Source organism: Dasypus novemcinctus, chromosome 23 (genome assembly GCF_030445035.2).
Source record: "Dasypus novemcinctus isolate mDasNov1 chromosome 23, mDasNov1.1.hap2, whole genome shotgun sequence".
Taxonomy (NCBI): Eukaryota; Metazoa; Chordata; class Mammalia; order Cingulata; family Dasypodidae; genus Dasypus; species Dasypus novemcinctus.
Window position 1 is genome coordinate 54,596,354 of NC_080695.1, and position 22,612 is coordinate 54,618,965.

The 22,612-nt window shown below is 35.3% G+C and overlaps 1 protein-coding gene across 3 annotated transcripts in view; it reads left to right on the forward strand.

Annotated features, from left to right (window-relative positions):
* The window catches only part of SMG1 (SMG1 nonsense mediated mRNA decay associated PI3K related kinase), a 109,881-nt gene that overhangs the window by 20,018 nt on the left and 67,251 nt on the right, over positions 1 to 22,612 (forward strand). For 2 of the 3 annotated variants that reach the window (XM_058286372.1, XM_058286373.1), the window contains exons 2-10: positions 6,090 to 6,253; positions 7,207 to 7,362; positions 8,810 to 8,946; positions 9,867 to 9,925; positions 10,904 to 11,117; positions 13,288 to 13,413; positions 13,805 to 13,877; positions 15,649 to 15,746; positions 17,609 to 17,782. In XM_058286372.1, the coding sequence (XP_058142355.1) occupies positions 6,090 to 6,253; positions 7,207 to 7,362; positions 8,810 to 8,946; positions 9,867 to 9,925; positions 10,904 to 11,117; positions 13,288 to 13,413; positions 13,805 to 13,877; positions 15,649 to 15,746; positions 17,609 to 17,782 (1,201 nt within the window). Of the gene's footprint in view, positions 1 to 2,790; positions 2,849 to 6,089; positions 6,254 to 7,206; positions 7,363 to 8,809; positions 8,947 to 9,866; positions 9,926 to 10,903; positions 11,118 to 13,287; positions 13,414 to 13,804; positions 13,878 to 15,648; positions 15,747 to 17,608; positions 17,783 to 22,612 lie in introns of all 3 variants that reach the window. The other variant, XM_058286374.2, reaches the window with a different exon arrangement.

Genomic DNA, 22,612 nt, shown 5'->3' on the forward strand with positions numbered 1-22,612 from the left:
CTCTCAGGATCTGAGTGTAGGAGTGGGGCCGGGGGAGGGGTTATTTGTAAGAATTAAAAAAAGGGGGTAGGGATTCAGTCCACCTCATTCCTCTGCTAGGCACCTTTGAGCAGCCCACAACCTGCCTAGCCCTACTCAGCTGTCCTGTGAAAGCTGCTGAGGGGACGAGTAAGATGAGACTTGAAATATATCTTGGATTTAGCAACCACATCTTCGTAGTTTGGTTTTGTCAAATGTGATGGGACAGATGTTGGACCAATGTGGGTTGAGAAGCTAGTAGGTGAAGAAATGAAAAGTGGAAAGTATAACAAATTGTATTAGTTTGGCTGCAAAGAATGAAGGCAGATTGTTTGGTGGAGGGACATGTGGGATTGATAGAGATTTTGTTTGTTTTTATTTTTTCATTTTTAAAATATCTTTAAATGGTAGACATTAGAAAAGTTCACATGTTTACGGGGAAGATTTAGTTGGGTGGGAAAAGGAGACTCCACAGGAGAGATGAGACCCAAGTGTATTTGAAAAGTCATAAGAAGGTGGAAATAGATGGAATCCTGATGAAGGCCTGATATTGGAGGCAGATACATTACAGTATATTTTTTGGTGAAGTAGGATATGAGAAAGTTTATTATGTGTGTGAGTGTGTGTGTGTGTGTGTGTAGGGAGGTAGGAGAATATTCTGGAATTTGAAAAGAGTGGGGAAGGTCTGGGTAGTACATGTAGAGATTGGGAGATAAACATTGGAGGACCTGGGAGTGGTGCTTACTGATGGATGATGATGGCTAATTGGGTTTATCCAGGCTGGGGCTTTGCTAGATTGGTGTGAGGAAATTCTTAAGGGAGGTTACTGGGAGATTAGAAAGAGTATTATTGAAATGATAGACCATGAATTCTAGTCTGGTAGAGAAAGAAGTGAAGGAGGAACTCAGATTGCAGAAGAAAGACTTTTCAAGAGATTTGGTTGCAAAGTGCCCCGGCAATTAGAATTAGTAGCAGAAAGGGAGTTAAGATTTTGTTTTTTTGCAGGAAAAGACTTGAGAAGCTTATATGTTGATGTGATGAGTAGTAGTAAAATGGGAGACTTTTCAGCCTATAGAAGAGAGACAGGAGACTCCAGGAGATGGGGGTATATGTGGATCTAGAGGACAAGTAGAAGCAGTGCTTTAGGTAAGAGGTTTACTTGTTCCATTAGGCTAGAATGATAGGAAGAAAGGCTCTGAGTACAGATGCAGGTCTGTTTGTGGAGATATTGGCTGACATGATGGAGTGTTGAAGAACCTGAAAGTAAGAACTGTATATTACAACTTGTGCAACCTTTGGTCAGTTAGGGAACCTTAGTTATCTCATCTGTAAAGTGGAACCTAATAGGTGTGTTAAGGATGAATTGAGATAATCAGTGTATGTAAAATGCTTGGAGAAATATCCAGCACTTGGTAGAAACTTAAAAATGTTATCTTTTATTTTTGAGAGTGATGTTGAACGGCTTCTATTGTCTCATGAAGCTGGAGTCTATATATAATGTCCACCTTCGCGGAAAGAGGAGATGGTGGAGTCAGGGTTTGACAGGGGTGCATGTGAGTTAGAAAGCTCTTTTGGAAAGGAGAGAATCCTGGCTGGAGAAACAAATGGGCATTATTGAAGGCCCAGTTGCAGTTAGAGGAAAAGAGTATTGAGCATGATTTTGGCATGGGATGGTCCAGTTCTATTTTATTAAATTGAACTTTTCAGTTTTCTCCTAAGGATATAATGAAGTCCTTAGAAATTTTTTTTTTTTTTGTCATCTTCATTCCTCCCTGAGCCCCTGAAATGAATTTTTTAGACATAGACTCATACTTTAGAGCAGTATTTCTAATGTGAAAGTGATGTACACAGGATTCATAGTTTCACCCTTTTTCTTATTCATCATGAAAGCATATCTGAATCCAGGTGAGTAAGAGATATTGCAAGGATAATCTTGATGCTATTTTAAAAAGGTAAATAATTTTCAAGTGGTGCTAACTGTGTGAAAAACTACTCGTAGCACATCCAGTGACTGCTCTATGACAGTGAAGCTATCTTTGAGTACTACTGCTTTAGAGAATAAATGCATTCCTACCTGGTTAGTTTTAGTGCAAATCTCATTTCCTGTTTGATACCCATTACAAATTAGATCTCATCATGGGGGTGAAATCCCTTAATAAGCATAGTTAAAAACAACTTTAAGCAAGATGGTGCTTATTCCAGTGGCACCACTTAGGGGGTTTGCATCAAGTCATTTTGGGGTAGTTTACAGAAGTGCTTTCTGATAGGGAATTTAATTACTTGACTCTATACTGTCATACATTCCAGAGAGGTTTTTTTTTTTTGTTTGTTTGTTTTAAAATAGTACTGGACCACAATATACATTTAGCCAGGAAGAACTAGCCCCTACACATGGTGGATTGTTGATAATGAGGTGCAAAGATTTGGGTCATTCGAAATGAGTGACCTCTCAGATGTATCACATTTTCTGTATATTGAGAGTAGGTAACTGAAATGAATGATAACTATATCTGCAAGTGATTTGTATGTTACAGTTAACATTTAAATTCCTTTATGTATAAAAAGTTTTGATTGCCACCCTGGAGTAAGCTTCTTTATCGTCTAAGATACAGAGTAGCTTTCCATCTCAATTTTTACTTCAATATATGTAACCCTAGGGGGTCATAGTTCAACAAAAAGCACCTTAACCCATGAATGATAATTTGCTTCATGTTTGAACAACAAATGTTTTAACCAGCTGTCTTCACTAATATTATAACTACTGTCTTACAGATTGACTTGATGCAAAACATCACAAAGGCTCCATATTATACAGTATGCGATTTTTGAGGTATGAGCTTTAGAAACTTACCTCTCATGTGGCATGTACATCAGGCTTTAACTTGAGTTTGGTCATTTTGGGGAAATTTATGCATTTCTTCTTTTTTTTTTTTCTCTCCATAATATTTTTTAAGTATTAAAGGGGCTGTGGAAGTATTTTTGGATCCTTACTAGGATATATTTTCTTTTTTTACTAAATCGAGACACTAATTCTGGCAGATGATAGCTTTTTCAGTTCTTATAACCAGTGTAATATTTATGTCTGCCTCTCTGAGTTCAAATCTGCTTATTCTATTTTGTGCTTTTGATTGCCTCATTTTAAGTGCTCATTTTTGTTCTTTCACAGTTTTTTATTTATTGGGCTGGGATGATTTTCTTGTTCATGCTAACAGCCTGACAATTAAAAAAAATTTTTTTTTTGCAGACACAAGCCATCTAGATATTATCAAAGTAGAGATTTCATAATAAATGCTAAACCATTTTGTGTTTTTAGGTTTATTCACTATACTTATAACCTTAATTGTGGTTAGAAATATATTGATTATATTAAAAAAAAACTTGGCCATTAGAGACCTTTTAGGTAGTTCTGAGACAACAATCCTACTCTAGTCAATTTTTTTTTCTTCTGAATACCTAACTTATGAAAAAGGAAATCTGGGTGTTCATAATTCATGGGATTTTAAGACCTGTATCTCTAGCAAATTGGGAAGTCCGTCCTGGCTTTTTCAATTTTTCTTTAATTCAAAAGCTTCTTAGAAATAGATTTGTTGATAGCAATAGATTGCTTAATTTCTTTAATAAAGAAGTTAAAATCAACTGCTGTATATTTAGTATAAAAACTTGATTTGATGTACTCATACACTCATGATCTGCTATATATTAATTGTTTAGTGGCCTGGAAATCTTGAGTTTATTTTGTAGATAGTTTATGGTCATAATAATTTTGTACCTTGCAGGCTAAGTATTTAAGAATTTATCATCTTATTTAAGCTTCACAACAACCTTACATATTAGATAAATATCCCCGTTTTATATAAGAGATGACTGAGGCTTAGAGATTAAGTAATTTGTGCAAAGGCACTCATACCTTTTCAGTGATGGAGCTGGGCTTTGAGCCCAGATCTTTTTTTAACCTCTATTCTTTGCTGCCTTATATTTACTACTGTCACCAGAAAATGATAAAAGAAATTTAACTATTAATAGTAAGGGTAAAAATGTGATATGTAAACATAATCAAAACAGGAAATGAAGGCATGCTTAAATATTGGTAGGCTTTCACTTTCAGTTGTCTTGTGTTTCAGAATAGTCATGTGTCTATTTTATTCATTCATTTACTAACAGTCTACTTTTCCAAGTTATGTTATGTTCCATACATACAGACCAGTTAAAACTTGTCAGAAAAGCTTATAAGCTCTCTTTTTTAAAAAAATCTCTTTTCAGAATTTAATGGTATTTGATAGTTTATTATAGATGCACATTTAATATACTATTTATAGATATGTTTTGAATATCTTAGTTGAAAAAAGTTCTCATATTCCATTTACTATTAAACGTATTTAAATGCTTATAGACTTAGTACACTTAGAAAATATCTTCATAGTTTTTTTTCTTGAAATTTCATAGATTTTATTTTTTCTAAGTGAACCTTGAATCTTTAAAGAAGATACTCCATCGTGGGTGGAGCCTTAGCTATTTTATGTGCTGGGATTACTTAATTTTGTTATCAAGTTTCAAATTGTGAGCAGTTCAGAGTAATTTAGACTTGGGCTAGTTAGGTGTCCAAGTTTAATTTGACCTATTGTTAGCATTCTGTATTAACGTTGTAGTAAATAACAGACCAAGGTATTGGGCTGCTTGAGCCCTGTGCAAAGTTCCATGTTCAGTATTTTTGCAAGTGGGGGGAAGTAAAGGATGATAAACTCTAAATAAAATATTTATAGGCACTGCTGTCATTTTTACACATAGAGAGCCATGGGTGTTGAGGAGGAGTTTAGTTTCTTCTCTTGCCAGCTTTTCCAAATGATTATAGGTTTAGAAGATGTTTTAGTAAATATAATAGAAGTGAGTTCTTTTCAGAAGGTTGCTTCAAAAGGAATTTCAGTAAGAGAGGAACTTCTATTTTTAATTTGCTACCACATATGTTATATGTTGTTTTATTTCTTAATAGCTTATGATTGATGGTAGGAGGAATGAGACTCAGGATTATTGTACTGATGAGGAAATTGAGGCATAGAATGGAAAAGAGCAGATACTTAAATAAGGACTTCTCATTTGACTCTGGTGCTGCATCACTTGTTTATTAATATCTTTAAGTATCAGGTATTATCTAAACAGTACTTAAATCTTAGACTATGTAGTGCAACTTTCAAATTTAGCTTTATTGGATTCCTAGTACTTTTGTTGTCTTAAAACTGTTTCTTCAATTTTTATAATTTTAATTTTCTTTATAGTTAAGGCATCTTCATTGAGGTCTTCAGTATTGCAGTACATAAAATAATCTTACTTTTCAACTAATGTGTTTTATATTCTAGTGATCTTGCTTTAAAATATCATTCTATAGTTTATTTTGCAACCAGATAAGAATTCAGTGAAAGTTTTGGGCACATTGCCATGAAGCAGTACTTTTAGAACAGTTCGGTTACACATTGTACCTGTCTGATATGCTGCCATTGTTTTTTTATTTTTATGCTGGGAAGACTGAAACTTTTATTCCCTCTCCTAGAGTGGGGTGGGATGGGGTGGGGGGGAGTTAATGAAGAATTATTCTCTTTATCAGAAGTGAAGTGATGAGAGTCCTGGATCAGTGTAACCACCTGTCCTATTTGCCTGTGGCTGAGGTAGCTCCCAGGAAGTGGCACTTTGAATTGTAAAATTGGCACAGACCAGGGCAAACCTTCTGCCTTTGCCTGAGGCTGAGGAATGAGGGAATTCCTGGGACATGGGCCTTTTAGTGCTAAAACCAGTGAAGTCCTGAGAAAATCGAGATGAATTGGTCACCCTAATATTGGTAGTCTTATTTCTGAATGGGTCTTTAGAATAGTAGAAGATCCTGAAAAGCTGACATTTTTTTTCATTGACAGTCAGTTATCTTCCAGTTGAAAGGCTTATCTGATTTTGGAGTGCTTATTTATAATAGTTATGGTTAAAAAATTAAAATGTGGGAAGAAGAGAGAAGTTTATATAAAAGAAAGATGTATGATTTGGGCTATTAAAATGTTTAAATTTCTAATCTTATATTTTTCTCCCTACAGAACTGATAGTGCATCAGCCGACCCAGATAATTTAAAATATTCTGCATCCAGAGATAGGGGTGGTTCTTCCTCTTATGGACTGCAACCTTCAAATTCAGCTGTGGTGTCTCGGCAAAGGCACGATGATACCAGAGTACATGCTGACATACAGAATGACGAAAAGGGTATATATATTTCCTTATTGCTAGAGGCATATATTTTTAAAAATTTCCCTCTTCTCCCTTCCCTTTCTTTCCTTCCTTCTTCTCCCCTCCATCCCTCCTTCCTTCCCTTCCTTTCTTAGGTAATATTTAAAAATATAAACACTAAATACAGTATTATTTCTGAATCGTCCTAAGTTTTCCCCTTTATTTTTTATTTTGATAACATTTATGATGCAATTTCCTTGCCAAAAAAAAAAAATATATTATTGTTATGGCTGAAGTCTAGACTTCTAACAAGTTGTTTTTGTTTTTTTTTTTGATTAAATTTATTGGTAATTTTTTTTTTTTTTAGATTTATTTCCTCCCCCCCAGTTGTCTGTTCCCTGTGTCGATTTGCCGCATGTTCTTCTTTGTCCATTTCGGTTGTTGTCAGCGGACGGGAAACTGTCTCTCCTTTTGTTGCATTGTCTTGCTGCGTCAGTTCTCCGTATGTGCGGTGCCATTCCTGGGCAGGCTGCCGTTTCTTTCGCGCTGGGCGCTCTCTTTACGGGGTGCACTCCTTGCGCGTGGGGCTCCCCTATGTGGGAGGCACTCCTATGTGGCAGGGCGCTCCTTGCGTACATCAGCACTGCGTGTGGGCCAGCTCCACATGGGTCAAGGAGTCCCAGGGTTTGAACTGCAGACCTCCCATGTGGTAGACGGATGCCCTGTCCACTGGGCCAAGTCCGCTTCCCCTTCTAACAAGGTTTAAACAAAGCGAAAAATCTGAATTAAGTTAGTTTTCATTTCTTTCCTTATCTTCCAATAAAGGTATACATGAATCAAAATGATTTCAAGGCAGGTAAGACAGAGAAGGAGTATGAGATGCAAAGGCTGGTTGAGTCACAGATTGGGTGATAAGATTCTGAGCTATCAGGAATTGACTGAGCCAAACAAAGAGCTCTATTAAAAAATGTTAATGTTGCTGTTTTTAGGTGGCTACAGTGTCAATGGAGGATCTGGGGAAAATACTTATGGTCGGAAGTCGTTGGGGCAAGAGCTGAGGGTTAACAATGTGACCAGCCCTGAGTTCACCAGTGTTCAGCATGGCAGTCGTGCGTTAGCCTCCAAAGACATGAGGAAATCACAGGGTAAGGCTGCAAAACAGGCTCACCAGTCACATAAGCTTCAACAAAGATTGTATGTCTCTTCTCCTGGGTGTCTCATTTCTTACTAATGCCTTTCACATGATAAGTTGGTTAGTTTACTCTAGTTTGAAAGCACATGTGCAGGTGATATTGTTTACAAAGTTCTCTTAAAATAAGATTAGAAGACCAGATAACATTTTAAAGAAATGTTTCTAATTGTCTTGGATACTGAATCAGTGGTGTATAGTGGGCTCTTACTGCAATAAATCCTGGAACTCTGAGGGCCTGTGGGGGTGGGATATGTATCTACATGGAGTGTCCCTTTCTTAAATGGAGTACTACCATGTTCTAGCATATAACAGAAACCTCATTGTAAATCTTAGTGTCTTGATAATTCAGTGGGTTAGAGGTAATGATATATTTTTTTTTCCTAAAAAGCAAGGTAATTTTATTGGTAAAGCTGAGTATGAAATCTTGATTTCTGATTTATATTCTTTGGTGTAATTATTCTTTGACATTTAGTTTATAACAAAGTTTTTCATTGGGGGTGTGTGTGCATGTATACATTTTCAGTGAACACCTTGTAGATAACAGCTTTTTTCTTTTTTTTTTTTTCTGCACATGGCTTTTAAAAACTGATTTCTTATATTAAGGATAAACTTCTAGAAGTGGTATCACCAAGTCAAAGGCTATACTGTTTCTTAATTGTGTTTGATGTCTTAGACTTAGATAGAAGCTAGAAAATTACTCTTAACACTTATTTAGTCCAACTCCTTCTTATAGGCTCAGAGTTATCCAGTTTGCTAAGGGCATAATTATAAAGAGAACCTTGGTTTTGTGACTGGTAAACTAATGATATTTTCAGATGAAAGATGTTTCATCCTTGTTGAAGTACTCTATGAGCTAAGGAATTGCAAAAATCTTATTTCTTCTGACAGGTTTTGTAGTCTCTTATTATCAATCTTCTTTTCATGCTTTGGAGAAAAACAAAACTGTCACCACCTTTGTGGTTTATCGTTAAGGTACATTGTCTAATTTTAGTAAATGCCATAACTGAAATGGAATTACATATATATTTAAAATTAGCACTCACGTGCATCTTTATTAGTAGCGTCCGGTATTGTTGGAGCATTCAGGCTTGTACTTTAACTTAGAAAAATAAAGGGAAGGAAGATTCTGGTGTGCAGTATTTCAGTGGCAGCCTCCCTTATCCATGGTAGGTATGATTAGCTATTTGTTGAACTGAATGTGCAATTGCAGTTCATCAAAACATTGTCCTGGGCAAATCTAATGTAAACAAGAGGCACCCCTCCATTGGGATACCTTGATGAGGTATAGAAGCAATATGGCCCTTGAGTGTCAGTTAATATGCCAGGCATTCTGCTGGAGATTGGTTGTTAGTGATGTTTCTAGGTTTATTTCTACTCAACGGCCAACATAATATTTACAGAGCGATCGATGTCTTATTCTGATGAGTCTCGACTGTCGAATCTTCTTCGGAGGATTACCCGGGAAGATGACAGAGACCGGAGACTGACTACTGTAAAGCAGCTGAAAGAATTTATTCAGCAACCAGAAAATAAACTGGTTAGTATAGTATGTTTGGGAAATGGTGATAATTTATATGTTTCTAGAAGAAAACTAGATAATGTTCTCTGGAGTGGTTTAAGAAGGGAAAAGGTTTGTTTTTAATGAAAAGCAATGGGGATTCCTTATTTCAGCTTTAGGCTTGTGTCATGATCTAGAACTTATTGACCCTAATGTATAATTTACCCATGTTCATTGTTGGATTCATACTGCTGCTTTCTGCAGTAAAGCACTCTGAATTTTTAGCATATTTTACTGTGGGCAACTCTGCTGTTCTCAGAATTTTCTTTTTCTGTGTGTCACTTCTGGACATATCTTTGTTTTTCATTTCTGAAATGGAGTGGGTGTGGTGGTCAGAACTAGGTAAATGCAAAAGCCTTTTATTTAAAAAAACAAACTGGAGGGGCAGTTAAAATTTTCTCTCTATCCCAAATAATTCTCCTAATGTTAAGAACTTGATATAGGGCAGGAAAAAATAAATCAGAATGTAGTGAGGAAAATAACATTAAAATTATTAGGAAAAAATTCAAATATGCATTGAGTTAACAATTTCACAGTGAAGCTCTGTGTGCCTACCATTTAAGTTCTGCCATTACATTTTACTGCATTGCTTTATCTTGTATCTTTCCATCTATTTATTCTTCAGTTCCTCTTTTTTTAAATGTCTTTCAAAGTAAACAAAAATTTTTTTTTTGGCTTGTTTTTTTTGTTATGATCAAAGTTCTATGTTTCCTATGGATGAATTTTATAGTTAGGAAACTATGATACTCCTGAAATAACTTAATTGGGGCCTGGGAATATAAAGGAAAGTAAGGTGCTATCTAGTTATAATTTGGAGGGGAAGACAGAAGAAAAAAGTACACAATGTTATCCATAAAAGTGTGGGAATTTGAAGTTTTTATAAATGTGTTTTCTTAAAGGTACTAGTAAAACAATTGGATAATATCTTGGCTGCTGTACACGATGTGCTTAATGAAAGGTAAGTAAATTATAGCTAAACTTAAATGACTTTTTAAAATACATTTTTAGAAATGATGAAATTATATGAAAGATAAACCCATTGACTTCATTTATTAACATCTGTTTACTATTTTTTTGAGTCCTCTTCTTTATCTGTATTGAAGTATTTATATGTTAACTGTTATATAATACAAATCTAACCCACTGGAAAGGATAGGTCTTTTTTTTTCTTTTCTCTCCTCTCAATTTGCCAACCTGACTGAATAACTGAGCACTGACTTGTAGAACAGCATACACTCTTAATGCAGGCTCAAGTGAATGCAATTAATTTTGTAAACTGGAGAATTTTGAAACTTCATAGAGAAGAGAAATGAAAGGTAGCTTCCTTCTTTGATCAAGAGTGAACTTAAATATCTATTCTAAGTGGTTAATGGGATTCCAAAGGTGTGCAAAGTCATTTCTTCATATGGTGATTCCCAAAGAATCACAGAGTTGGAAAGCACCAAAATGTCATCCTAACAAGTCACTAATCTTGTAGCCTTTTGTGGGTTTTATTTTATATAGTTACTTATTATATTATACTTAAATGAGTGTTATCCTTATAAATTTCCTATTTTAAGGTTCCTGTGTATTGAACATTATATAAAATTCCTGTATTTATAAGTTGTCTGGTAATTTTTGCTGTCCTTTTCTGTGCATCATTTAATGTAGTTTGAGATGGAATTTGAAGCCTGGATTTTAGCATTTCTGGGTCCTTCCTCACCGTAAAAGTAATTGATTTTGTGTAAGAACATCTAATACCTGCAAAGATCCTTTCAGGCACTAGAAAATAGAGAGACTAAAGTATTTTGAATGAATAAAGTTTCAGCCTTTTATGTAGTTTGAGTAGAAATTTAAAAAAATCATTTAGGACTTTTGTAAGCTGTGCCATTTTTGCCATCTTTGAAAATTTAAGCTTTTTGTGTGTGTTTTGTTTTGTTTGCATTAAAATAAACAGTAGCAAATTGCTTCAGGAGTTGAGACAAGAGGGAGCTTGCTGTCTTGGCCTTCTTTGTGCTTCTCTGAGCTATGAGGCTGAGAAGATCTTCAAATGGATTTTTAGCAAATTTAGCTCATCTGCAAAAGATGAAGTTAAACTTCTCTACTTATGTGCCACATACAAAGCGCTAGAGACTGTAGGAGAAAAGAAAGCCTTTTCATCTGTAATGCAGGTAAGAATGAATAAAAAAAAAAGATGATTTACTTGGGAAGAAAAATGTCCTTAATCTGCGTCCTTGGAGGGAGCTTGAAGAAATGAAATTTATAATAGGGGTTATCTGTTGATAGTAAACGTCATGTAATTAATATTCCTCTTCCTGAACTTGATTAAAGGTAGATTTAAAATGTTAGTTTTTTTGTAATGTCTTTTTAGAAGCTTTCCTTTGAACTTGCTTAGTGCCAGAATTATTTGAAGATTTTCAAGTAGGAACTCCACCAGGAGAGCTGGTGTGTGAATGCCTTATCTGATGGATAGGAAGGACTTCACATTTTTTTGAGGGAGGCAGAAACTAAACATTACAAATTCTAAGCCTTTTTAGTTTTGATACCATTTTGAAAGTTCTTATTCAAAGTGATAGTAAACAATTTTATGTAATTGAATTGTAACATACTTAGTTTTATTTCACTTTGGTACACCTGAACACATTTAAAAGATAATTCCTGACTTAATTTTGAGCAAGATTTTAAGTAATTAAATTACCAACCTAATTCTTTAAAAAAAAGTATTGGTGTTTGGAATATCTAATATCTTTATTTTGGCTTTTTTTATAATTCATGATGTGCTTTATTTTGGTTAAGTAGTTTTTAAAAAGATATATAAGGAATAGGTCTATTCTGCCTTTTTAAAAAGGACTTTTTCCCCCCTTGATTATAGAAGTTATGATGAAAATTTTGGGAAAGCTTTAGAAAATGATCTGTAACTAAACAAAATAACGCCAAATGGGACTTATTCTGCATATGGTTTTTATGTTATGAAAATGTACCCTACTATTTATTTTGAAAAATTTTGAAATTCACAGGAAACTAGATATACTTGTAAAATTATAATACATACCCTGCATCTAGATTTGCCACTTATTAACATTTTGCTACAGTTGTTTTACTTTACACACACAGACACACTCACACTTTTTTGCCTATTTGAAAGTAAATTACAGACCATGACAATTCATCCCTCAATACTTTAACAGTTAGCTCCTAAGAATAAGGTTATTTTCTGACATAAAACCAATATTATAATCACATCTTGTTAAATTGTTAATAAAACTAAAGATTTTATTGCACAATATAATCCATATTCACACTTTGCAATTGCCTTTAAAATGCCTTTTATAGTTGTCTCCCTGATTCAGGATGCCATCAAGATTCATACATTGTATTTGGTGATAGGCCTCTAAGAGTTCTCTGGATCTTTTTTTGTTCCCCATATTTTGTAGAATGTTCTATTTTCCAGGTTTGTTTGATTGTTCCTTTTTGATTAGATTCAGTTTAAATATTTCCAGCAAGAATACTTCATTGGTTCCTCCTCCTCATTGTATTATACTAGTGGGCACATATTGTCAGGTTGTCTTACTCTTGGAGATGCAATGTTTAATTATCTGGTTGTAGTTAAAAACCACCAGATCTTTCCATTGTGAAGTTTATTTTTAACCCTTGGTAATTATCGAGTAATCTGAGCATGATACCTGGAGATCTTCTAAATATTTTTTTAATAATATTTCATTCAATGATTTTAGCATCCTTGAGATTCTGTGCCTGTATAAATTATAACATTGGCTGTTGAAAATGATGGTTTTCTAGTTCTATTATGTCCTCTATAAAGAAAAGTTTTTCCTTTTTGGAAAAAATTTAATAGCTGTATTCTGTCGGTGGTGTGCTATATTTTATTTTTTAAAAAAAATATTGATAATATGAGCTGCATTTCACTCACGTGGGGCCATGTTAATCTCATCTAAGTTCAAATTTGAAGCATGTACTAATATTCCAAAGTGTATAGAATTTCACTATATTTTGAATTTGGAAAGTAATTGTGGTACTTTAAGGAAAGTTTCCAAAGCATATCTTATGGTTTTGTATTTGAAATTTAATCACATCCATAGTAATAAAATACTTATGAATAATGTTAATAGACATAAAAGAAGAGAAAGCAGTATTGTTTTTCAGCCTAACATCTTAGTGGAATGAAATGTTTAAACATTAAAAAAAAAATTAAAACTATAGAATTTACTTTCTTTAGTATTGTAAACAGGTTTGGATATAGTCAGCAATTAAACGATGAAACTCTTCGCTTGTTTTTTTTCCTATTTTGTTGATTATTCATGGTTTGTAACTTTTATTTTTAAGCTTGTAATGACCAGCCTGCAGTCCATTCTTGAAAATGTGGATACACCAGAATTACTTTGCAAATGTGTTAAGTGCATTCTTTTAGTGGCTCGATGTTACCCTCATATTTTCAGCACTAATTTTAGGGTGAGTTTTCCCCTGCCTTCTCATTCCAGATGATTGGGTGGGGGTGTGGCCATGTGTGTGAGGAATTGGGGAATTAGATAGTAAACTATACTCCTGGTCCATTGAGTATAATCAGTGATACTTGAAGATCCAGAGTTGAATGGTGCAGTAATATTGTTCTTATTAAAAATTTCACTTGTACTTTTCTTTCTGGTGTTAACACCTTAAGATATTTAAAGAAACTCAAATTTATCACTTGACTAATGTCATAAATGCAGTTTCATTATTATCCTGTCTCCCTCCCCTTTTTAGAATTGCTCATTCTCTAGGGTCTTTTCTTTGAAATGGTCCACTGGTAGAATACCAATAAGACCTTAAAATGATTTCCCCTCCTTTCTTTGTCTCTGTCAAGGATACGGTCGATATATTAGTTGGTTGGCACATAGATCATACTCAGAAACCTTCGCTTACACAGCAGGTGTCTGGTAAGTCTTTTAGCATATACCAGTCATTTATATATCATGGAAAAGGGTGTTGGTCCCTCAGAGACCAGCGTTAATACTATTTCTTGTATAATTAAAAAAAAATGAATATTTTGCTTATTGTAAATGAACATTACTAGCTAAATTTATTTTGTCATATCTTAGTAGTGAATAGGGAGAGTTAAGTATAGATAGTAATGTTGCACCTGTGAGAAATTTGAAATGTGGAATGAAGAACCTGGATATTTGTGACTTTTTGTTTTTTAAAACAAAAGTTATGGTTTTTTGAAAACATGGATTAATTTGGAGAATTATCATAAAAGGGTAATTTTTTTCTTTTGTCTTTTTTTTTTTTTTTTTGAGTCAAAGTAATGATCATCATGACTTATTTGGGCATTTCATATTGTTCTAGAAGCTATAATTTCTCTTATTTTGTGCAATAAACTGCTAAACATAGGATATGTAGCCAAGAGCAGTTCTCTTCCATTTCCACAGGGGAGATGAATGTACACCTTTGATGACAAGCTGTGATTTAGGGTTTAAGGAATTCTGACTGGTTCTGATAGATTGTGGCATTTTGACCTAAGCCATGTTGTATAGTAAAAATATGGATGTTAAATATGCTAAAGAATAAGGACATGAGATTTACATACATTAAACATTTGTTAATTGTCATCAACAGCTGATTCTGTGATAATAAGGTGTTTTTTAAGGATGGGCAACTTAAAACTTCCCCATCTTTTAAAACAAGACTCTTGAAAAAAAATTTTTTTAATGCCTTAAAGTATTTTTTTAATTAGGGAAGTTGTAGGTTTATGGAAAAATCACATAGAAAGTATAAGGTTCTCTTATACCCCCCTCACACAATTTTTCCTTATTACTAACACTGCATTAGTGTGGTATCTTTGGTACCATTGATGGAACAATATTATTATGTTAGCTATAGTCCTTAGTTTATACAGTCCTATGGTTTTATTTGTAAAAATTTTATTCTTATAACATAATACACATAAAATTCCCCTTTAAACCACATTTAAATTTATAATTCAGTGTTGTTAATTACATTCACAGTGTTGTGCTTTTATTCTCAAAACTTTTCTTTCACCCTCAAACAGAAACTCTGTACCAATTAAGCATTAATTCCCCATTCTCTACCCTCCCACTTAGGCCCCTGGTAACCTGTATTTTAGTTTCTGACTCTATGAATTTGCTTATTTGATTTATTTCATATCAGTGTGCTCATACAGTGTTTGTCCCTTATTGTGTGGCTTATTTCACTCAACACGATGTTGTCAAGGTTCATCCACATTGTCTCATGTATCAGAACTTCATTCTTTATGGCTGAATAATATTCTCTTATATGTATATGTCACATTTTTTTAGTCTTTTCATCCATTGACGGACATGTGATTTGTTTCCATCTTATGGTAATTGTGAATAATTCTGCTGTGAACATCAGTGTGTAAATCCCTGCTTTCGATTCTTTTGAGTATATATACCTAAACGTGGGGTTGCTGGGTCATAGGTAATTTTATATATAACTTTCTGAGGAACCGCCAAACTGTCTTTACACAATGGCTGCACCATTTTACATTCCTACCAACAGTGAATGAGTCTTCTTATTTCTCCACATCTTTTCCAACACTTATTTTCAGATTTTTAAAATAGTAGCCATTCTAATGGGTGTGAAATTATGAAATTGATATGTATTTTTTAAATAAATTTGGGTTTTAATTTTTTTTTACACTTTGAAAATTTCTTATGTGATTCCTAGGGTGGTTGCAGAGTTTGGAACCATTTTGGGTAGCTGATCTTGCATTTTCCACCACTCTTCTTGGTCAGTTTCTAGAGGATATGGAGGCGTATGCTGAGGCAAGTATATAGAAAGCTAAGTTAATTTTTAAGATTTCAGTTAAGGAAAAAAAAAAACCAGCCTAAGCAGTGCTAGAGATTTTTTAAAATAATTCAGACCACCTGACATTTAAGCAAATGTTACAAAACCATTGCAGAATTTGATTTTTTTCCCCCAGATAATTGTTTTTAAGTTACTGGCACAAACTCATTCCTGGAAATACTGAAAGAAAAATTGCAGGCCTAATCTTTTGCAAAGCTTGAAATACTCTTGGTAACTGGTAGACTTCTTAAGATGTTTTCTGTATTTCTGTAGTTCTTTTTTTTTTTCCCTTCACCAAAAGTCTTTAAAGTAAGGTGAATCGATATGTGTAAGTCCCTATAGACTTACTGCTTAGATGTCCTGGTGATTCAGATCATGCTTTGGAGGATAAGACCTGGCTCTTGCCAACCTCTGCAGCTCTGTGACACAATATGGCAGCTTTAAGTGTACCGCTGAAGCCTCTGTTATTGGTGCTTGGTTTTCCTGGCCTCAATGCCATGGTTTTAAATTTGTGCCATCTGCTTTTTGAATCTCTTTGTGTTGCTTCTCTTCTCAGTTTTGCCGTGATTCTTGTTTGGTGTTCAAGGTTCCCATCTTTTCTCCATATTTTTGCTACTTCTACCCCGTAAGAATTCACTTTTTAAAAAAAATTGTGGTAACATAGATAATAATGTAAGATTTGCTATTTTAATAGCTTTTAAGTGTATAGTTCAGCGGCATTTCCAGTGTTGTCCTATCATAACCACCTTCCATTATCAAAGGAATTTCCTTTTTTTTTTTTTAAAGATTTATTTATTTAATTCCCCCCTCCCCCGGTTATCTGTTCTCTGTGTCTATTTGCTGCGTCTTGTTTCTTTGTCCGCTTCTGTTGTCATTAGCGGCATGGGAAGTGTGGGCGGCGCCATTCCTGGGCAGGCTGCACTTTCTTTGGCGCTGGGTGGCTCTCCTTACGGGCGCACTCCTTGCACGTGGAGCTCCCCTACATGGGGGACACCCTTGCGTGGCATGGCACTCCTTGCGCGCATCAGCACTGCGCATGGGCCAGCTCCACACGGGTCAAGGAGGCCTGGGGTTTGAACCGCGGACCTCCCATGTGGTAGACGAACGGCCTAACCACTGGGCCAAGTCCGTTTCCCGGAATTTCCTATTTTTAATCTTACTAATCTGTCTGCTCTCTTTCAGAGAAAATCAAAGGATTATTCTGCTTTCACATTTTTTCTTTGCCCCTGCACCTAGACTGTCTTTGTTCCTAGCTCACCTTTAAAGCTGACCTGCCTTTCAGAAGCTGCCCATTTCTAGTTTGTAGAGACTCTTTTATCCTTGTTATACTTAAGACCTAATTCTATTCTTCTGTTTCGGTGCTTGCTTATATCTAGATTTATATTCACTCTAGTATTCCATCTTTTGCTAATCTTTTCCTTTGAGTATGCCTTGTTTCCCCCAGCGAAATTATAAATTTTTAGACAAGGTCTTGTAAGTTTTTAGGTGTGGAGTAGTTGTTGAAATGAGTGGCTCAAAGAATTCTTGGAATAAGTAAATCAATTCAGGAGTGGCAAAAGTTCTGGCTTCTTTTATACCTGTATATACCTCTATAGTATATATGCTAGGATATATGTAAGAGATTATTTCCTTAATCCACTATGCTTAATGTTGGCTTATTTAAATAATTAGGGAAAAAATCCACTTTTCTATTTATATTCACGTTTTCTTTTCTCATAGGCTAAAATCTACTTTATTTAAAAAAACTGTTATAATGTTAACAGACTTTTAAAAATGGTTTTTTAAAAAAAATTTTAACTAGTGTCCTACTTAAATAAGAATGCTGTGTATTTACATCTAGGACCTCAGCCATGTGGCTTCTGGGGAATCAGTGGAAGAAGATGTTCCTCCTCCATCAGTGTCATTACCAAAGCTGGCAGCTCTTCTTCGGGTATTCAGTACTGTGGTGAGGAGCATTGGGGAACGCTTTAGTCCGATTCGAGGTCCTCCAATTACTGAAGCATATGTAACAGATGTAAGTGTCATTACGAGCTTTATCATTCAAAAACAAAAATTGCTTTGTATTGTAAATTCTCCATACTTAGTGAACTATGTTATTGACTCTTCATTTGTGTAGCATGTATATATGCATGTGCCTGGCAACTTAACTAGGCAGAAAAGTAAGGAAACCTACTGTATCTCATCACCCCCTCACTTCCCTCCCTCAGGAGTAAAAGGCCACTCTGAATTTTATAGTGTCCATGAATTTTTCTCTAAGGGAGATCTTTTACAAATTCATTTATTTATTTTTTTTCAGTACATCATTTTTTAATCTTTATCTTCTGGGAAGATGGCAGGTTAGAAGGACATGGGACTTTCTTCTCTCCCAGAAAAATAGCTAGAGGACAGGCAGAAATGGTCTGGAAAAAAGTGTTTGAGGGTTTGGGACACCAGGGAAAGGCTGGACACTACCCACAAAAGAGAGGGACACAGGAAAGAAATTCTGACAGAAAGACCATGAGTGGAAACTGCAACTGCAGCAGCCTCAGGCACCCCTCCCCCACTACATGCTGAGGGTTTTGAATTCTCTAGCCTTGGACCAGCAGCTACAGAAAGGGGACCACAGGGATCTTCCTCCCCAGGAAACAGGAGACATACAGACCACAGCCTAAGGCTGATTCAGCTTTTGACCCACAAATTTGGTCTGCTGAGTCTCACAAGCCCTTCCAGGCAGGGAGGGTCACATCATTGTTTGCCCTGGCTGCTGGCTTGGGAATAAAAAGATCTAAGCCATTCAGTCACCCTCCATACTGAACAGGATTGGTTGTTGAGGACAGAGGGGAGTGGAATTATTTCCTGCCTGGAAAAGGGGATTTTCCAGCCTTTCCAGCCTCCCTCCCCAAGGCACATGGAAACGGGTTTGCAGCCCATTACAGGGTCCATGGCCCAGATTTAAGCAAGTAACATGGATAATCCTAAAGACTCAGAACAGGTTGAATAAAGAATCACAGAACAGCAGTAAAACATAGCCTCCTACCATTTAAACCCTACAAAAGAGGGAGAAATTGAGCATCTGAGAAAACTCACCATCATAATCAGATGCCTAGACATCAGTAAAAAATTACAAGTGATACTAAGAAAATGAAAGAAATGGTCCAAGCAAAGAAATATATCAAAGGCCCAGGTGAGACATAGGATTTGAGATAACTAATCAATGAGATTCTCACAAACTTCCAAAATCAAATTAATGGGTTGAAAGACAAAATGACTAAAGAGATAAAGGACATCAAAAAAAGGACATCAAAAAGACACTGAACAAGCACAAAGAAGAATTTGAAATCCTGAATGGAAAAGTAACAGAGCTCAAAATAACATTAGAGGGAAGCAGATTTGACTCAACTGATAGAGTGTCTACCTACCATATGGGAGGCCCAGGGTTCAAATCCAGGGCCTCCTGACCTGTGTGGTGAGCTGGCCCATGCGCAGTGCTGATGTGTGCAAGGAGTGCTGTGCCATGCAGGGGTGTCCCCTGCATAGGGGAGCCCCACGCGCAAGGAGTGCGCCCCTGCAAGGAGAGCCGCCCTGTGTGAATAAAGTACAACCTGCCCAAGAGTGGTGCCGCACACATGGAGAGCTGATGGAGCAAGATGATGCAACAAAAAGAGACACAGATTCCCACTGCCACTGATAAGAATGCAAGCAGACACAGAAGAACACAACAGCAAATGGACACAGAGAGCAGACAATGGGGGAGGGAAGGGGAAAGAAATAAATAGAAAATCTTAAAAAAAATAAAAATAAGTTTCTTAGAAAAAAAGAAACCACATTAGAGGCAGACAGCAGCCCACTTGAAATGATAGAAGAAAGAATAATTGATATAGAAGTCAGAACCACTGAAACTGAAGAGAGACGAATAGAGAGAAAAGAATGGAAAAAGTTGAGCAGGGACTCAGAGTAGAATGATAACACCAAGCACAACAACATACATGTCATGTGGTTCCAGAAAGTGAAAAGGGGAAAAGGACAAAAAGTATTTCAGAAAATAATGCCCGAAAATTTTGCAGCTCTCATGAAAGAAATTTACATGTCCAAGAAGCACAGCATATCCCAAACAGAATAAATATTGAATAGCACTACTCCAGGACACATACTACTAAGAATGTGAAACATCAGAGATAATGAGAAAATTCTGAGAGGAGCAAGGAAGGAGCAAAACATCACAAGTGATGCCAGTAGGACTTAGTGCAGATTTTTCATTAGAAACGATGGTGGTGAGAAGACAATGGTATGATACAATTAGGATACTGAAAGAGAAAAATTGCCAGCAGAGAATTCTTTATCTGGTAAAATTGTCCTTCAAATACAAAGGTGAGTTAAAAGTATTTACAAACAGAAACTAAAAGAGTTCGTATAAAAGAATCCACCTTTTCAGGAAATACTGAAGGGAACTTTGCAGCCCAAAAGGAAAAGACAAGAGAGAGGCTTGGAGGAGAGCAAGAATAGCAGAAAGGATAGCCAAAAGAGTAAAAAGATAGATGAAAACAACATAATGACATATGAAAACTAAAGAGTAAAATGATTGAAGTAAATGATGCATTTGCAATAATGTCATTGAATGTGAACAGACTAAACTCCCCAATCAAAATATATGTAGTCTGACAAAATGGATAAAAAACATGAGCCATCCATGTGCTGCCAATAAGAGACTCATCTTAGACCCAGGGATATGAACTGGCTGAAAGTGAAAGGTTGGAAAAAGATACTCCATGCAAACAGTAACCAAAAAAGAGCAGAGGTAGCTATACTAATATCAGATAAAACAAACTTTAAATGTAAAAAAGTTATAAGAAATACAGGAGACCATTGTATATTAATAAAAGAGACTGTAAGGTATCCCAAAATACATGAGGCAAACTCTGGCAAAACTGTAGTCATTAGAGACTTTAACACACCACCCACATCATTAGTTAGAATAACTAGATAGAAGTTTAACAAGGAAACAGAGTAATGGAACAGTTTGATAAGCTAGAGCTAATAGACATCTGCAGAATGTTGCATCCCAAATCAGCAGTTTATACCTTCTAAAGTTCTCATAGACCTTTCCTCAGAATAGACCACATGTTAGGTCACAAGGCAGGTCTCAATAAATACAAAGAGACTGAAATTATACAAACACCTTCTCATATCATAATGGAATGAAACTGGAAATCAGTAATAGACGACAAAGGGGAAATTTAGCAAATGTATGGAGCACATTCCTAAATAGTGGGTCAAAAGGAGAAATTGTAAGTGAAATTAGTAAATGTATTGAGAAGAATGGAAACAAAAACACAACTTGTCAAAACTTATGGCTTACAGCGAAGGGAGTACTGAGAGGGAAATTTATAGCCCTAAACTCCTACATTAAAACAGAAGAAATAGCTAAAATCAAAGATCTAACTGAATAACTAGAGAAACTCAATAAAGAACAGCATACCATTCCCAAAGCAAGCAGAAAGAAAGAAATAAAGATTAGAGCACAAATAAATGAAATTGAGCACAAACATTAGAGAAAACAAACAAAATCAAAAGCTGGTTCTTTGAGAACATCAATAAAATTGACAAACCATTATCTAGACAAAAAAAAAAAGAAGATACAAATAAAATCAGAAATGAAAGGAAGTTACTACTGACCCTGCAGAAATAAAAAGGATCATAAAAAGATATTATGAGAAACTATGTATCAACAAACTAGACAACTTAAGTGAAACAGTCAAATTCATAGAAATGCACAACCTACACTGATGCTACAAGAAATACAAGGACTTAACAAACCAATCACATTTAAAGAGATTGAATCTGTCATCAAAAATCTTCCTACAAAGAAAAGTCCAGAACCAGGTTTCACAGGTGACTACTGCCAAGCATTTTGAGAAGAATTAATACCAATACTGTTTAAAACTCTTCCAAAAAATCGAAGAGGAGGGAAAATTACCCAATAGATTTTATGAAGCCAATATCATTCTAACACTAAACCTAGATAAAGATACTAAAAAAAATTACAGACTGATCTCTCTAATGAAGATTCTCAGCAAAATACATGCCAATAGAATCCAACAGCATTTCAAAAGAATTGTACACCATGACCAAGTGTGATTTGTATCTTGTATACAAGCATGGTTCAGCATGAGAAAATCAAAGTAAAGACCACATTACCAAATTGAAAGATTAAAAAAAACACCTGCTCATTTCAACTGATGCAGAAAAGGTATTTGAAAAAATCCAGCATCCTTTCTTGATAAAAAAATTCCTAATGATAGGAAGAGAAGGAGAGTTTAGTATGATACAGGGTGTTTATGAAAATCCATAGCCAGCATCATACTCAATTGGGAAAGCTTGAAATTTTCCCTCTAAGATTGGGAACAAGACAAGGATGCCCACCATCACCACTGTTACTGAATATTGTGCTAGAACTTCTAGCTAGAGTAATTAGCCAAGAAAAAATGCACACAAATACGAAAAGAGGAAACAAAACTCTCACATTCACTGATGACACAACCGTGTATTTAGAAAATTCTGAAATGTCTACGACAAAGCTACTTGAGCTAATAAATGAGCTCAGCAAAGTGGCAGGAGTCAAGATCAACATGCAAAAATCAATAATGTTTCTGTACACTAGTATTAAACAATCTGAGGAGGAAATCAGGAAAAAAATTCCATTTACAATAACAAAAAGACTCATATAGCTAGGAATCAAATTAACCAAAGGAGTACAGAACCTATATTCAGAAAACTACAAAACAGTGGTCAAAGAAATCAATGAAGACCTAAACAAATGGAAAGACATTCCGTGTTCATGAAGTGGAAGACGAAATATTGTGTAGAT